This window comes from Oncorhynchus masou, chromosome 22 (assembly GCF_036934945.1).
Source record: "Oncorhynchus masou masou isolate Uvic2021 chromosome 22, UVic_Omas_1.1, whole genome shotgun sequence".
NCBI classification, from domain to species: domain Eukaryota; kingdom Metazoa; phylum Chordata; class Actinopteri; order Salmoniformes; family Salmonidae; genus Oncorhynchus; species Oncorhynchus masou.
Genome location: NC_088233.1, coordinates 22103538 through 22120799, shown reverse-complemented (window position 1 = coordinate 22120799; position 17262 = coordinate 22103538). Strand labels below are relative to the sequence as shown.

Below are 17262 nucleotides of genomic sequence, written 5' to 3'. Positions count from 1 at the left end.
GGTATAAAGGAAGCTAAAGGAATACTCTCCACACAGCACCAGGTATAAAGGAAGCTAAAGGGAATACTCTCCACACAGCACCAGGTTTAAAGGAAGCTAAAGGAATACTCTCCACACAGCACCAGGTATAAAGGAAGCTAAAGGAATACTCTCCACACATGCCTTGACACACTTGAGATAGCGGTACTGTGCACTAACCAAAGAACCATACCCTCAACCATCCCATTTTCTTCAAATGGAGAGATGGTCAACAGAGTTGTAAACTCAACCTGTACAGAAGGCCTATGCATCTATTCGATATGCAGCAATATTTAAGGAAATGTAACTCAGTATCTATATACACCAGTAGATTATACATATAAAATCAATGGCATCTTCAAAATAGTTAAATCTGTAAGATTTTATCATTTTAACACCATGCAGAATTTGTCAAATGAAAAGTAATATTTAGGAAACAGTAATTATAACACACATTTCTGAATGTCAAGAGTCCAATGGGTAAGGTAGAAACCATCCAAATACCAAATCGGCCACCATAGGAAATTGGAATATGTTGCGGTTTTTCCCTTTAGCTTTGACTATTCCTTGGGTCTTGAGTGTGCTTATAAAGTAAATTACACACTTGAAGAAATTGCAACAAAGTTCAGGTTTAAAATAAACTGTATACAGCTGTGATATGTCCACTAATATAAAATAATAATAAATAATTCATTTGCCTGGACTGTTTCAGAAGCATACACATCAGACTGGTGGCTAAATTACTGCCCTACTTCATGCATCTCATTATTTCTCTCCATTGACTTCAGACACGCCGATGGACAGTACCAGTCAAAAATTTGGACACACCTACTCATAAGGTTTTTTCCTAATTTTTACTATTTTCTACATTGTAGAATAATAGTGACAACATCAGAACTATGAAATAACACATGTGGAATCCTGTAGTAACCAAAAAAGTGTATTTGAGATTCTTCAAAGTAGCCACCCTTTGCCTTTATGACAGCTTTGCACAATCTTGGCATTCTCAAAACCAGCTTCATGATAAAGTCACCCGGAATGCATTTCAATTAACAGGTGTGCCTTGTTAGTTATTTTGTGGAATTTCTTTCCTTAATGTGTTTGAGCCAATCAATTGTGACAGGGTACAGAAGATAGCCCTATTTGGTAAAAGACCAAGTCCATATTATGGCAAGAAAAACTCATAAGGAAAGAGAAAATGACAGTCCATCATTACTTTACCACATCAATGTCAGTCAATGCAGAACATTTCAAGAACTTTGAAAGTTCTTCAAGTGCAGTCGCAAAAAACATCAAGCGCTATGATGAAACTGGCTCACATGAGGCACCACAGGAAAGGAAGACCCAGAGTTACCTTTGCTGCAGAGGATAAGTTCATTAGAGTTACCAGCCTCAGAAATTGCAGCCCAAATAAATGCTTTGCAGGAGTTCAAGTAACAGACACATCAACATCAACTGTTCAGAGGAGACTGCGTGAATCAGGCCTTCATGGTCAAATTGCTGCAAAGAAACCACTACTAAAGGACACCAATAAGAAAAAGAGACTTGCTTGGGCCAAGAAACATGAGCAACTGAGATTAGACCGGTGGAAATCTTTTGAGTACAAATTTGAGATTTTTGGTTCCTACCACCATGTCTTTATGCGATGCAGATAAGGTGAATGGATTTTCTCTGCATGTGTGGTTCCCACCGTGAAGCATGGATGAAAAGGCACGATAGTGTGTGTGGGGGGGGGGGCTTTGCTGGTGACACCGTTGTGATTTATTTAGAATTCAAGGCACACTTAACCAGCATGGCTACCACAGCATTCTGCAGCAATTTGCCATCCCATCTGGTTTGCGCTTGGTGGGACTATCATTTGTTTTTCAACGGGACAATGACCCAAAACACACAGCCTGGAAGTGTAAGGGCTAGTTGACCCAGAAGGAAAGTGATGGAGTGCTGCATCTGATGACCTGGCCTCCACAATCACCCGACCTCAACCCAATTGAGATGGTTGGACCGTAGAGTGAAGGAAAAGTAGCCATGTGGGAACTTTTTCAAGACTGTTGGAAAAGCATTCCAGGTGAAGCTGGTTGAGAGAATGCCAAGAGTGTGTAAAGCTGTCATCAAGGCAAAGGGTGGCTACTTTGAAGAATCTCAAATACATTTAGATTTGGTTAACAATTTTGGTTACTACATGATTCCATGTGTTATTTCATAGTTTTGATATCTATTATTCTACACTGTAGAAAATAATAAAGAACCTTTGACTGGTACTGTAAAACCAGTGGCTACTGCTCTGATCATCGTAGCACTAGATGTTACAACAAAAAAGACTTCTCATCCTTATAAATATTGACACTTTAAACATATAAAGAACAAAATCTACATAATTATATCTAAGGAATGATTTCTTATCCAAGTCAAATTTGGTCAAACCCCACCCCGGCTACCATGCTTTCAGTGATTCACATCTATACCGTTTACAGTACAATTTGATTAAGAGCTAATCTTCCATTCTATCAAATTTGAGAACACTGAGCAGAGAAATGGTACATCAAATAAAAATACATTTAAGTAGTAACAATGGTGTGGTCGGAACATGTGCTCGACCTTAATCATGTCCTTTCCTGTGTCGTATCAAGTCAGGCATACGTCAGCTTTAGAGAACAGAACAGCCTATGGGGAAAGGCCGGGGCAAGGCCCCTTCAGTCTGACAGACAGAAGAAGACAGACAGGGGTGTGAGGAAATGGGAACTGTGTTGGACACAGCCTATTATAGGTATATGGGGTCTGGGGTGGTAGTGGCTCTAGTCTGAGTCTGAGCTGCAGCTGTCAGTTGTGGGCTGTCTCAGAGCCTCCTCTAGGGGCGCCAGTGAGCCATCCCGCCTCACCCCCATGGGCCTAATCAGCTGCTGCCTGTGGAGCACAGAAACAAACATTACAAACACTATTCTCTAGGCACCAAACGGAAGAAAACAGTAGCAGTCCGGGACTACCTGAAGTTGAGGTTTCAAAATGAACATGACAGTGTTCTGATGGTGATTAGAAACATGTTTGGATCCATTTGCGGGGTCATAAGAATATGATATTCACAACACCGTTTGGAAACCACTGCAGGAGAAAACAAATAGTCACTGTGGAGCTGATAGTTACACTTCTAACAAACAGAGGGGAAGTGCAGAGAAAACAGTCTCAGACTAGTCACTCATGGCTGAGAAGAGGATGCCGTTTCTGCAGCTTAGCTACTGCATAACAAATACAGCAAAAATCTGCTGCTGTATGTGAAGGCCAGTCTTCTTAAAATGATGACGGAAACAAAAGTTATGGAACCATACAAAGACACTTACAGGAAATTGGGACATTCCACAAATATATACATGTTTAGTCATTCAGCAGATGCTTAGTCCCAGGTGTGGACTCAGGAATCATCCTCTTCCACATGACACAGTGGAGTGTCCAACGCCCACTTGTTTAATTTGGTGGACCAATCTGTTGCCAAAATCCACCTGTGCTGCTTTGAACCTCAACGCCCTTTGTGTTAAGTATTCTGCACTTTCTAAACAGGCCCATTGTTGAGTGGTGGTGGTACATCCTTCTTTTCTCTTACATCCGGCACTCAAGGACCCTGGATGACGACCCTTCCCTCCTTAATTCACTCAAACACACACTCTCTCACGCTTGTTGGTCATCTCCCCTTCCCCCTCTTCAGCAGATCAGTTTAATTACAGGATCAGTGCTCTGTCTGATCTCCTCAAAGCCACACCAGGCCCTCTATCCTAATCCAATTATATCTGCACTGTGTGCCACCAGCTCCCTCTCAGATGTGATATCAGTCACAGAATTAGCCAATCAAAGCCTTAAAACCAAGGCCCCATTTGCACTATTCAAACACAAATGAACATATCATTCCTGGTTCCTCCCCAGGAAGCTCAGGAAGACTATAATAAAGAAGTCTTGGTAAAACAGGGCAGTGAACAAAGTAATATTTTGTTTGTGCGATATGAATACGGAACAAAGGAAATGTTATCTAATGTCTTTTGTCTGAGGTTTAGCCTACTTCAGAAAAACAGACTCACTGAAAACAGTAACAACCAAACGGTTCCCAAGAACACTTCAGCATCTCAGACGGTTTCAGACAGAATTCTATTGGCGAACGTACAATCAATAGAGAACAAACTGGACAAGCTCTGTTCGAGACTATCCTATCAACAGAACCTGAACAACTGTAATATCCTATGTTTCTTGGAGTCGTGGCTGAACAAGGACATAAATATACATCTAGCTGGTTTTTATATGCATCGTTGAGACCAAACGGCAGCTTCGGGTAAGGTTAAGGGTGGAGGTGTGTGGATCTCTTTGTTAACAGCTGGTGTGCAATCTCTAATCTTAATGAAGTCTCAAGGTTTTGCTTGCCTGAGTTAGAATACCTCAAGATAAACTGCAGACCATACAATTTACCAAGATTTTTTGTAGCTGTCTATTTACCACCACAAACCGATGTTGACACTAAGATCGCACTCAACGAGCTGTATCGGACCATATGGAAACAAGAAAACGCACATCCAGGGGCAGCAGTGATTTTAACGCAGGGAAACTGATATCTGTCTTACCTAAGTTTTAATAGCATGTCACCTGTGTAACTAGTGGCAAAAAGAAAACTAGATCACCTTTACACACAAATGCATACAAAGCACTTCCTCGCCCTCCATTTGGCAAATCTGTGCATAACTCTATCCTCCAGATTCCTGCTTCAAGCTAAAACTCAAACATGAAGTACCAGTGACACGCTCAATACGGAAGTGGTCCGATGAAAGGGATGCTAAGCTACAGGACCGTTTCACTAGCAGACTGGAATATGTTCTGGGATTCATCCGATAACATTGAGTTTACCACATTAGTCACCGGCTTCATTAATAAGTGCATCGACAATGTCCTCCCCACAGTGAGCGTACGCATGTACATATCCCCAGCAGAAGCCATGGATTACATGCGCTAAAGAGTAGAGCTGCCACTTTCAAGGATTGGGACACTAATCTAGATGCTTATAATAAATCCCGCTACGACCTCAGACGAGCCACCAAACAGTCAAAACATCAATATAGGACTAAGATCAAATACTTCTACACCGGCTCAGACGCTCATTGGATGTGACAGGGGTTGCAAACTATCATGGATTACAAATGGAAGCCTACCAGACAAGATAAATTCCTTCTATGCTCGCTTCGAGGCAAGCAACACAGAACCATGCCTGAGATCACCAGCTGTTCCTGGCGACTGATCTGGCACCGTAGTCGAGGCCACCGGGTTTACAGACAGATTACCAGGACATTTATTCAAATCTCTCCCTGACCCATCTGTAATACCTACATGTTTCAAGCAGACCACCATAGTCCCTGTAGCAATGAAATGCTTTGAAAGGCTGGTCATGGCTCACAACACCATCAACCAAGACCCACTCCTATTCACATACCACCCCAACAGATCCACTCCCAACTGGTTAAGAGGAACACCTACATGAGAATGCTAATCATTGACTATAGATCAGCAGTCAACACCATAGTGCCCTCCATGCTCATTAGTAAGCTCAGGACCCTGGGACTGAACACCTCCCTCTGCAACTAGATGCTGGACTTTGACTCGCCGGCTCCAGGTGGTGAGGGTAGGCAACAACACATCCGCCACGCTGACCGTCAACACGGGGGCCCCTCAGGGGTGATACTTAGTACCCCCCTCCCCCCCCTGTACTCCCAGTTCACCCACAAATGTGGCCTCGCATGACTCCAACACCATAATTAAGTTACCTGATTATCACCGACAGTGATGAGACAGACTATAGGGAGGAGGTCAGAGACCTGGCAGTGTGGTGGCTGGACAACAACCTCTCCCTCAAGATGAGCAAGGCAAAGGAGATGATCATGTAATACAGGAAAAGGTGGGCCGAACACACTGTAGTGGAGCTGGTCGAGAGTTGGTCGAGAGTTTCAAGTTCCTTGGTGTCCACCTCACCAACAAACTATCCAAACACACCAAGAAAGTTGGGTACCCAGATCCTCAAAAAGTTCAACAGCTAGCTGATGATCACCGACCCCCCCTGTACTCCCAGTTCACCCACGAATGTGGCCTCGCATGACTCCAACACCATAATTAAGTTAGCTGATTATCACCGACAGTGATGAGACAGCCTATAGGGAGGAGGTCAGTGACCTGGCAGGGTGGTGCCAGGACAACAATCTCTCCCTCAACGTCATCAAGACAAAAGGAGCTGATTGTGGACTACAAGAAAGAGATGAACGAGCACGCCCCAATCCACCACGACAGGGCTGTAGTGGTGTGGGTCGCGAGCATCAAGTTCCTCTGTGTCCACATCACTAAGGAATTATCATGGTCCATAAAAACTAACACAGTCGCGAAGAAGGCACGACAACGCCTCAAAGTTCTACAGCTGCACTATTGCGAGCATCTTGACTGGCTGCATCACCCCTTGGTATTGCAACTGCTTGGCATCCGACCGCAAGGTGCTATAGAGGGTAGTGTGTACAGTCCAGTAAATCACTGGGGCCAAGCTCCCTGCCATCCAGGACCCATGGTGCATCCTGTCCTGTTCCCCACTCTGCACTGAGGACACAGACCAGCAGATGTAACTATGAGGGAGGGTGTGTGTGTAGGGGGTCAGACTCCGAGCATGTGTTAATTGTAGGAGCGGTTAAGCAGCGACAGAAAGCACATTCTTACGGGGCCCTGAGCCATCTCCTGAGAGCCCCTCGTGGGATGTTGGGTAGGTAGGGCAGTGGCTGGCGACTATGGGTGCATCCCAAATGGCACCCTAATCCCTATATAGTCTTAGCCCTGGTCAAAAGTAGTGCACAATATAGGGAATAGGGTGCCATTTGGGATGAAACCCTGCCATGAACCTCTCCCTCTTTGCGATGTCTGCTTGACACCAACCGAAACACAGCAGAATAGAGATACAAGAGGAGGATGGATCTGGCTTTAGAGGAAAGGAATCTGCCTCTTGTAGACAGGCACACGCGTCTCATTACGACTCAACCCCCAGTCTGTGGCTGAACAATGACAATGTCAGCTTTTCTTGTGCCTGTAAATGTATTCAGCCCTCCACCCCCATGACTCCCTCTATAATTGTACCTATGTCGCAGTCCCACTCCTCTGTCAGTTAGCAGACAATGTTTGGCTCCTGGGCTGAATGAGAAGCTGAATAAAGGGAGGTAGACACGTATATGTTATTATAAACCCTGACAAAGCGCCACATAAAGGAGTAGAAAGGAGCCGATGGCTGCCGACCCCACTGTGTGGTCTAATTAGGACGCTAATTAATGGCGTGCTGGTAATGATGCTGCAGCGACATGCCGACGGCTTCCATCGACTCCAGCTGAATGCAGGGACGGAGGCGGCGTTAAGGCCGGGGTCTAATTGCGCACCAGGGCTAACGGCAGGAGATTCTTTCTCTAATGAACTGGTTGGCAGGGAGCGCACTCAGTGTCGCTCAGCCTCTCATCCGCATCGTTCTTTGACTAGCGCTAGGTTCTGTTCGCTAAGGAAAGGTCAGTGTGAATGAAGACTGCAGACGTTCAGGTTAAGGGGGATAAATAATAAGACATAGGGGATCATTCAAACAGGATACACAGCTGTATAGTCCAGAGAGGTTAATCATCTGGCATAGAGTGTTACAATGAGTTACTATGGCAAACATAGCGGTTGTTGTTGCATTCATACATGATGAGGTTGTATGGTGGTTGGCTTACCTTGACAACTTGTCGAACATGTTGACTAGTTCCTGGGCCTCGTACTCTATCTGCTCCTCAGTCATCTCTTCTATGGGGTTAGGCATGGGTTCCTCCACGTGGCCCGTGATGGGGTTGATGCTGAGACAGACAGAGAGACAACAGAACAGATAAGACAGAGGGAAGACTTCTGTGATACACTCAATCTAAAACATTCAGGACAGCCTAGCATTAGGTCATAATCACCGAAGGGGTGTCATGTAAAAGTGATTGATGATACACCCCTTGGCCCTATGGATTATGCTGTAGTTAAAAGTAAATCAATATACTATTCACTTTAACGACACACCATAAAGCCAACCCAACAATTCATCCCTACATTTAGCAATTAAAATCAATTCATGCGTGTCTATGGTCCTATATTTAAAGCTCCTGCCTACTCACAAAGGTTTAGCCGATTTGTACTCTTCAGTGTCAGAGTCTTCGTCATCTGAATACTTTGTCTCTCCTCGCCCCCCTGCCAGCAGGCCTCGAGCCACCAGGAGTCCTGCTGCATTACCATACCCTGTGTACTTCAACAGGTTGTCCACTGGAAGAATAGAGGGGGGCAGGAGATCAGTACAACACTACTGTATGTAGGATTTATACATCAGGGTTGCATTGACATTAACACATTTCAGTGTGAAACTCAACTTCGCCAACTCATACAGCGTGCTCCATCTCCCTCTTTCGCTCTCTCACCGTTCTCTTTGCAGAGGACAAAAAGGAACTCTGCTGCGCTCTGCTTCACACCCATGTCCACGTGGGTCATGAGACGCACCAGTTTGTTCCTGATGGTGGACCCGATCTCCGGTCGGACCTTGACCTCCTTCAGAGGGGGCAGCACCTGGAAACACACACAGCCAATGGCGGCTGAGCCACAATGAAAACTGACACGGTAGTACACTAGACTTCTGAACGGAGTGATCAGGCCAGCACATGATGCGTCACAGCTGGATTTAGTTAGAAGACATGTTTTAACAATATCAATGAGATGTCACCAAGATCTGTCAGCAATATGCATTTCATATCCCACTCAAGAGGTTTTAAAGATCTTAATTTGGTATCACTTTGTGTGTCCGGATCAGGACAGATTACAAAATACACTTTCTGTGTGTTTGTCCGAGGCCACTCCCACTCCAGCTACAGTACCTGTGTCTTGATGTATCTGCGGATCTCCCTGTGGTACCTGGAGCCCTCGGTCAGCAGGCTGAGAACTGGTGTCAGTCCCTCTTTGTAGTTGGCGCTCTGCTTGGAATGGGGCACACATGAGGCGTGTGACGACATGCATTCCCACAGAGGCACTGTAGCAGTGGTGTGGTTCATAGAAATACTAATTATTCAAGAATTAAACAATTCTATTTCTATGGTGTGTGGCCAGCTACTAATAGGATGGCCAAAATTTCCACATCTTTTAATTTGCTGACCGCAATGTAGTCGATCTCAAATAGGCAACAATGTCTCTGGTCCACCTGTTCTTACCTTGTCTATCCTCTTCTCCATGAAGTCCAGTAGCACCTGCACAACGTCCATGTTCTTCCCGCTGTACTCCTCCTGGCCCCCCTGGACGGGCACATCAATCAGCACATCCAGACAAGACACAGGCAGGTTACTAAGCAAATTGATTGCGTGGCTGGAGGAGAAGGAAGGAAGGAAAGTGGTTAATGTACTGGTTATTATGAATGGGCATTAAGAAATGGTTACCTAATTCCTCAGTATAAACAGACTAGTACTAAAGGTCTACTCTGGAGTCTGGACAATGGGCTAAACCCATGTGACCAGAGGGACACAACAACAGAATCCATAGGGCCACGGGGTGTATCATCAATCACTTCTACATGACACTCCTGCAGTGCCACTATCTAGCCAAACATTCTCATATATTCTTCTAAAGAAAGCTTTGTCATTAATTCCCATCAACGAGATGTACAGATAAGACAATGCCATATACACGGAGTCTACAAAACATTAAAAACACCTCTTTATGACATAGACTGACCAGGTGAAAGCTATGAGCTCTTACTGATGTTACTTGATAAATCCACTTCAAATCAGTGTAGATTAAGAACAGGAGACAGGTTAAAGAAAGCTTTAAGCCTTGAGACGATTGAGACATGGATTGTGTATGTGTGCCATTCAGAGGGAGAAGTGGCAAGACAAAATATTTAAGTGCTGAACAGGGTTTGGTAGTACGTGCCAGGTGCACCGGTTTGTGTCAAGAACTGCAACACTGCTGGGTTCACACACAACAGTTTCCTGTGTGTATCAAGAATCGTCCACCACCCAAAGGACCGCCAGCCATCTTGACAAAACTGTGGGATGAATTGGAGTCAACATGGGCCAGCATCCATGTGGAACGCTTTCAACACCTTGCAGAGTCCATGCCCCGACAAATTGAGGCTGTTCTGAGGGCAAAAGGGGGGGTGGGGGGGTTGCAACCCAACATTAGGCAGGTGTTCTTAATGTTTTGTACACTCAGCGTACATTTCTTCTAAAAACAGTCTTGGTTTAAAGTTTATACTTTCTCATGAACTGGATTCTGTCACTGTTGACGACAGAGTAATCATTGGATGGTAATTAATTAGCCTAATTCGCACGAGCCATCTTATGAATGTGTACTTAATGTAATCAAATCTAGAGTCGGCTTTCTATTTCGCAACAAAGCCTCCTTCACTCACACCGCAAAACTTACCCTGGTAAAACTGACTATCCTACCGATCCTCGACTTCGGCGATGTCATCTACAAAATAGCTTCCAATACTCTACTCAGCAAACTGGATGCAGTCTATCACAGTGCCATCCGTTTTGTTACTAAAACACCTTACACCACCCACCACTGCGACCTGTATGCTCTCGTCGGCTGGCCCTGGCTACATGTTCGTCGCCAGACCCACTGGCTCCATCATCTACACGTCTATGCTAGGTAAAGCTCCGCCTTATCTCAGTTCACTGGTCACAATGGCAACACCCACCCGTAGCACGCGCTCCAGCAGGTGTATCTCACAGATCATCCATAAAGCCAAAACCTCATTTGGCCACCTTTCCTTCCAGTTCTCTGCTGCCTGCTACTGGAACGAATTGCAAAACAAATAAATAAATAAAAACCAAAACAAACAAACAAAAAAATTTAATAAATACAAAAAAATATACATGTAAAAATAAAATATATAAATGTTGTTGTTTTTTTCTTTAAAAAATAAATAAAATAAAAAATAAAAAAAATAAAAAATAAAAAAAATCGCTGAAGTTGGAGACTTCTCCCTCACCAACTTTAAACATCTGCTATCTGAGCAGCTAACCGATCGCTGTACATAGTCTATCGGTAAATAGCCCACCCAATTTACCTACCTCATCCCCATACTGTTTTTATTTTATTTACTTTTCTGCACACCAGTATCTCTACCTGCACATGTTCATCTGATCATTTATCACTCCAGTGTTAATCTGCTAAATGTTAATTATTCACTCCTATTGCCTATTTATTGCCTACCTCCTCATGCCTTTTGCACACAATGTATATAGATTATTTTTTTTTCTACTATGTTATTGACTTGTTTATTGTTTACTCCATGTGTAACTATGTGTTGTTGTCTGTTCACACTGCTATGCTTTATCTTGGCCAGGTCGCAGTTGCAAATGAGAACTTGTTCTCAACTAGCCTACCTGGTTAAATAAAGGTGAAATAAAATACATTTAAAATAAAACCTCTTGGGTAGGGGGCAGTATTCTCACGTCTAGATGAAAAGCGTGCCCAAAGTAAACTGCCTGTTACTCAGGCCCAGAAGCTAGGATATGCATATAATTGGTAGATTTGGATAGAACACAAAAGTTTCTAAAACTGTTAAAATAATGTCTGTGAGTATAACAGAACTGATATGGCAGGCGAAACCGAGGACAAACCATCCCTAAAAAAAGAACATTTCAGCCTATCACTATTCAATGGCTGTCACTTCTAATATAAGGCGAAGTCCTCCCAGATTGAAGTTCCTGGGGCTTCCACCAGTTTCAGGCTGGTTTTTGGAAAAATTAGCCATAAATTTTAGTTTTTCTAGGTGGCTCCCATTTCGGCTGTAGTGTTTCCAAGTGCGTGAATGAGAGCGCGTTCTTTGGTATTTTCATCCGGTAAAGACAACGATTCTTCGTCTTAAATTTGTATAGTTTATTTACGTATTAGGGTACCTAAAGTTTGATTATAAATGTTGTTTGACTTGTTTGGAAAAGTTTATTAGTAACGTTTGGGATTCATTTTGTATGCATTTTGATGGAGGGAAACTGGGTGGATTATTGACTGGATATAAAGGACATTATCGAACAAAAGGACCATTTGTGATGTAACTGGGACCTTTTGGAGTGCCAACTGAAGATCAAAGGTAAGGCATTTTTTATATCGTTATTTCTGACTTTTGTGTCGCACCTGCCTAGTTGAAATATGTTTTTCATGGTTTTGTATGCGGGGCGCTGTCCTTAGATAATCGCATGGTGTGCTTTCGCCGTAAAGCCTTTTTGAAATTTGACACAGCTGCTGGGTTAACAAGAAGTTAAGATTCATTTTGATATATTAGACTTGTGATTTTATGAAATGTAGTTTGAATTTTGTGCTCTGCAATTTCACCGAATGTTGGCCAGGTGGGACGGTAGCGTCCCACCTGCCCATAAGAAGTTAACCAGGTAAGACCCATTGGAGGTTAAAAACCTATTTTGTGAGGGCGACCTGGCAAGAAGGCAAAACAGGGAAATAGCAGTGTATGCATAAACTATTACAAGAAAAAAAAAAGGTACACAAGACAAGTTAGATACATTTGAAGATGAGAAACAACTGCAGCTATCACAAAACAGTGTCGTCAATCAGAGTCTTAAAAACAGGCAAGGATACTAACTCCACTAACTTTAATATATTTTGATACTTTAAGGATGCAGTTTAGCTCTGTTGTGTGGAGAGCAATGAGCAGAAGGGTTTCCAACCTGTGTGCTTCCTCTGTTTTGTCCTCTGCCTGAGTCTTTAGCATCAATAGATGGCGCATGATGGCGGTGATGAGGCGGAGCTGGTGGTCACCATCCTATCAAATGAAGGATGTACAACAGCATGATCCTCAGAAGCATTTCACTGGTTAAAACAAAAGGAGGGGAGGGTCTAAGCAAGTAGGGGTAAGCAGGATAAAATTTGCTGTGGGAGAAGTGGGAAGGGGTCATCTCAAAAAGAAGAAAAGGAGCAAAAGAGAGACTTACTATGGAGATTGAGGTCAGACCTAAAAACCTAACTCACAGGCTTTCCATGCCATGCAAATGACCATGTGGGATTGACTTTTGAGGTGAACACAGGGCTATTCTGATTAACGCTGAAGTGGGAGGGACTCAACAAGATGTCAGCTACAATGGTGAGCAAACAGTTAAAGCAGACAGCTCTCCAAACCAAGCCTGAATTAGAAAACTATTCTCAAATAAATATCAAAGACACGATTGGCATGTCATATCAGAGACATTCATTACCAGATCCAACAGATTCCTATCTTGATTTAGCAGGGGGACGTGTCCCTCTGCTTCATTCTGTGATGCTATAGGTTGAGCGAATGCTGAAGGGGCTGAGTGACATAAGAATTTCACTAGCCCCCCATGGCTAATCGAGAAAGTTGTGAAGGTGCCAAAGTGGCTTAAGAGAGGTCAGATAGCTGATAAACCTCATATTGCTGCATATGTTTTGTTAGGGCTTTCCATTAAGGGATAGAGAAGCTGTCCGTTCCTATGAGCTAGCATCAACAGTCACTCAACAAAGCCAACTCTTGTTGATACACTATTGATACCTTGCATGCTTTGGTTGATACCTTCAACTAAAGCATGCAAAGTTTGGTGGCTTCAATGCTGAATTCTAAATATTCACAGGGGAGATGTAAAGGAGATGTGTCCATCCACAGCCAGGGCGATGCAATGCATTTATGTTCATGCAGTATCTCTAAACACATGCACTGTGCTCATGGCTGCAGTGTCTTGCCTTCTGTGAGCTCTGAATACACACACAGTTTATTAGGTACACCCATCTAGTACCGGCTCGGACCCCCCTTTGCCTAAAGACCAGCCTGAATTCTGTGGGCATGGATTGTACAAGGTGTCAGAAACATTTGTTGCTCAATTGGTATCAAGGGACCTAAAGTGTGTGTGGAAAACATTCCAACACCAGAACATCACCTCCACAGCCTGTACCAAATCCTGACTCTGCCATCAGCATGACGCAACAGGAACCGGTATTCGGCAGACCAGGCAATGTTTTTCCACTCAATTGTCCAGTGTTGGTGATCGTGTGCCCACTGGAGCCACTTCTTCTTGTTTTTAGCTAATTGGAGTAGAACCCGGTTTGGTCATCTGCTGCAATAGCCCATCTGTGACAAGAATCGACAAGTTGTGCGTTCCAAGATGCCGTTCTGCACACCGCTGTACTGCACCGTTATTTGTCTGTTTGTGGTTGGTTAACTTGCACGATTCTTCCCATTCTCCTTCGACCTCATCAACGAGCTGTTTTCCCCCACAGGACTGCTTCTGACTGGAGGTTTTTTGTTTGTTGCAGGATTTTCTAAATCCTAGACACTGTCATGCGTGAAAATCCCAGAGGGCGTCCGTTTCTGAGACACTGAATCCACCTCACCTGGACCGACGATCAGACCACACTTGTTTGGCCCATTCTAATGTTTAATCGAACAGTAACTGAATGCCTCGATGTCTGCCTGCTTTACAGAGCAAGCCATGTAATCCATTTTCGTGAACCTAATAAACTGTCCGGTGAGTGTACATTACAAACACTGAGTACATATCCTCTTTAAAAATAAATGTTTAACAGACTGAGTGTAACCGTGTAAACTCACCTCGTCGCTAGTGTCAGACAGCGTGAGGTTGAACAGGGCTTTCAGGGCCTCCATGGCCCTCTCATTGTCTTCAGCAGGGATGGGCAGGGCCTGGGGGTTTAGAGGGGCCACCTCGTAGGGGCCCACCCAGCGTACATCCAGGGTACACTCCAGCACCTCTTTGAGGAGCCCCACGGCACACAGCTCCCTTCGGAGTGCTCCCCGGACGTCTGGTCGCAGCGCCGAGAGCAGGAAGAGCAGGCGCAGAGAGAACAGGCCCACCTCGTGGCGCCCAGTGCGGGCGGCATGCAGGCGGGCACACAGAGCCCGTGCAAGCTGCACGTCGGCACCCACCTGCTGCGCTGCTGTGCTGTTGAACACCACGTTACACAGGCACTTGAGGGCCTCCACCACTACCCTCTCTTTCTCCTCTATCTGGACCTCCCTCTGCAGGCTGTCACCCCCTTCCGCTCCCCCCCGCAACCGGGCCAGCCCGGCCAGGACCAACATGCCCTCCCGGGTTCCCACAGGGCCCAGGACCCGCTTGTCTCGGGACAGAATGCGGAGGGTCTCCAGGCAGGTACACTGACAACGGGGCCCAACCTGCCTCCCCAGCACAGTCAGTAGGCCCTGACACAGCCTCTGCACAGGGAGAGGGAGACTGTTGGTTCACCATCAAACACACAAGGGAGCAGAAGCATCAGGCTATAAGTGAATGTAAAGCATCAGACAATGCCAAGAGCGTTTACTTACACTTCGTAGATCCTCCCCTTTTGGGTCAAAGGTGAATGTGAGATTATTCTGAAAATACAAAACAATGCCCAATGAGACAAAAGTCAAATGCATATTCCTTTGCTAAATGTGTTTTATCACCTTCATCTATGTAACAGTGCATGAAGAAAGTAGCATATTCTCAGTAATGTTATCTGGAATAAATTTGCTTCTAAAATACAGTAACAGATAAGCAGAAGAGGCTGCTGGTCATTGATAACTAAAGATGTGCAAACTGATCAGAACTACGAGTGCATTACCTATAAGAACGTAATGCAAATGTATCCTATCAGACACTCTGGGTCTGAGGATGGTGGGAAGAGCTATAGGAGGATGGGCTGTTTGTAATGGCTGGAATATAATAAATTGGAACAGAGTCTAAAGTAGTTTCCATTTGTTTGATACTGGTCCATTTATTCCATTCCAGCCATTACAATGAGCCCATCCTCCTATAGCTCCTTCCATCAGCAACCTCTGTTCTGGGTATAAGTGACAGCCACCAGCCGCGTTGGCTACCAAGCTCAAGTCACCGCAGGAAGAGCTGCAATAGCTGTTACTAAATGGGAGCTAGATACACAAAATATAATTAAACTGTAAAGTTAACTAGCTACCAAATAACGTTAAGCATGCTGTCATTGCATGCACACATGGTTATAAAGAGATACCCTGCAATTTTTGGACAACATCACCCAACCAACTAGCACGACCCAGCCATGATGAAAATATGCTAATCACTTCCTGCAATACAACAATGGGCATTAAACTCGTTGATTCCATGCAAAGAGGGTAGTTCTAGCTAGACATGTCGTTTTAGTACTCATTTTCGCAGCTATGATTATGTAAATGTTTTTAGATGGCTAGCTAGCAAGCTAAATTAGCTAGCTAATGACTTTGTTTGGGTAGACGTCAAAGCAAGGAGAATCCCACCCACCTCTCCGTTGTACTGGTGCAAAAGCCTTTCAATGTCCTCTTCATTGTCAGTTTGAAGCTGCAACAAGATAATGTTTAAATCCATTATTCAAATATTTCGATGACAATTCAATAATTGTAATGTCAGTGTAAGTCTCTGAACAAATGACACCCTATTTCTTTCTATTCATCTGACACAGCTGGCTCCTGTTAGGCTAGCTCATAGAGCTATATAGAGGACTCATGTTTATATCTGTGCCACAATAGCGTATGTGACAGCATGGGTAGGACATTGACAAGTATGGTTAAATGCATACTCGGACTGTGTCTGAAAGTGTGCGTTACAAAAGAAGTGGGTGGATCAACATGGGTGGGTGTAATGTAACGTCAGCGCTCTGTTATTGGTTAGACCGGCCATAGCCAAGGGCACTGCCAGTCAGCTGAATGTTTACATAACAGGTTAAGAGAACTAATGCAGCAGGTTAGCTAAATTAAAGTGGCAGGTTAGGAGAATGAGGATAAGTTTAGGAAATCAAAACAAATTTTATTTGGAGTAGGGGTAGGCCGTCATTGTAAATAAGAATTTGTTTTTAACTGACAAGCCTAGTTAAATTAAATAAAGGTTAAATATAAATAAATACAACCTTACTGTAAAATGCTTACTAATAACAAAAGGGTTAGACTTTGCAAACATTCTACAATTGTCAACAATCAATTCGTCCTTGCAGCCCAATCAGCCAGGTAAAACATTCCTGAGCGGAAACAAATCTGCCCAATTTGTGGATTTGGTAGATCCCACCCTCTTCTTTTGCCACTCCCACTTTCAGACACACTCCATGTATGTAATTACCTATGACTCACCATTGAGTCAACAACCCATAGGAATCCTCACACTGTTGACTACTTTAAAATAGCGGAAGCATGGTGGACGCCCACAATGTTTGGCCACTAGAGTCCTCTATCATTCTCTA

The 17262-nt window shown here is 44.1% G+C and overlaps 1 protein-coding gene across 2 annotated transcripts; it reads right to left on the bottom strand.

The window, feature by feature from the left end:
* Positions 1 to 385: 385 nt before the first annotated feature.
* Positions 386 to 16570, bottom strand: LOC135509184 (synembryn-B-like). Of its 2 annotated transcripts, none has more exons than XM_064929622.1 (10): positions 16314 to 16570; positions 15365 to 15412; positions 14633 to 15253; positions 12744 to 12838; positions 9264 to 9414; positions 8934 to 9032; positions 8484 to 8628; positions 8187 to 8331; positions 7764 to 7883; positions 386 to 2919 (listed from the first exon to the last, which is right to left on the bottom strand). In XM_064929622.1, the coding sequence occupies exons 1-10, from the start codon at positions 16395 to 16397 to the stop codon at positions 2811 to 2813; spliced, it is 1617 nt and encodes a 538-aa protein (XP_064785694.1). In that variant the 5' UTR covers positions 16398 to 16570; the 3' UTR covers positions 386 to 2810. The 2 variants fall into 2 exon arrangements, with proteins under 2 accessions (XP_064785694.1, XP_064785695.1); XM_064929623.1 differs by having other exon boundaries at positions 8934 to 9029; positions 16314 to 16568.
* Between the last annotated feature and the right edge of the window lie 692 nt (positions 16571 to 17262).

Bases quoted from the DNA above. Each gene is read 5' to 3' on its own strand.
- LOC135509184 (XM_064929622.1), bottom strand. From the start codon at position 16,397: ATGGATTTAAACATTATCTTGTTGCAGCTTCAAACTGACAATGAAGAG. The intron at 12,839-14,632 runs GTGAGTTTACAC...TTCATTTGATAG, and splicing joins TGTCTGACACTAGCGACGAG to GATGGTGACCACCAGCTCCG. The intron at 8,332-8,483 runs GTGAGAGAGCGA...CTATTCTTCCAG, and splicing joins TGTCCTCTGCAAAGAGAACG to TGGACAACCTGTTGAAGTAC.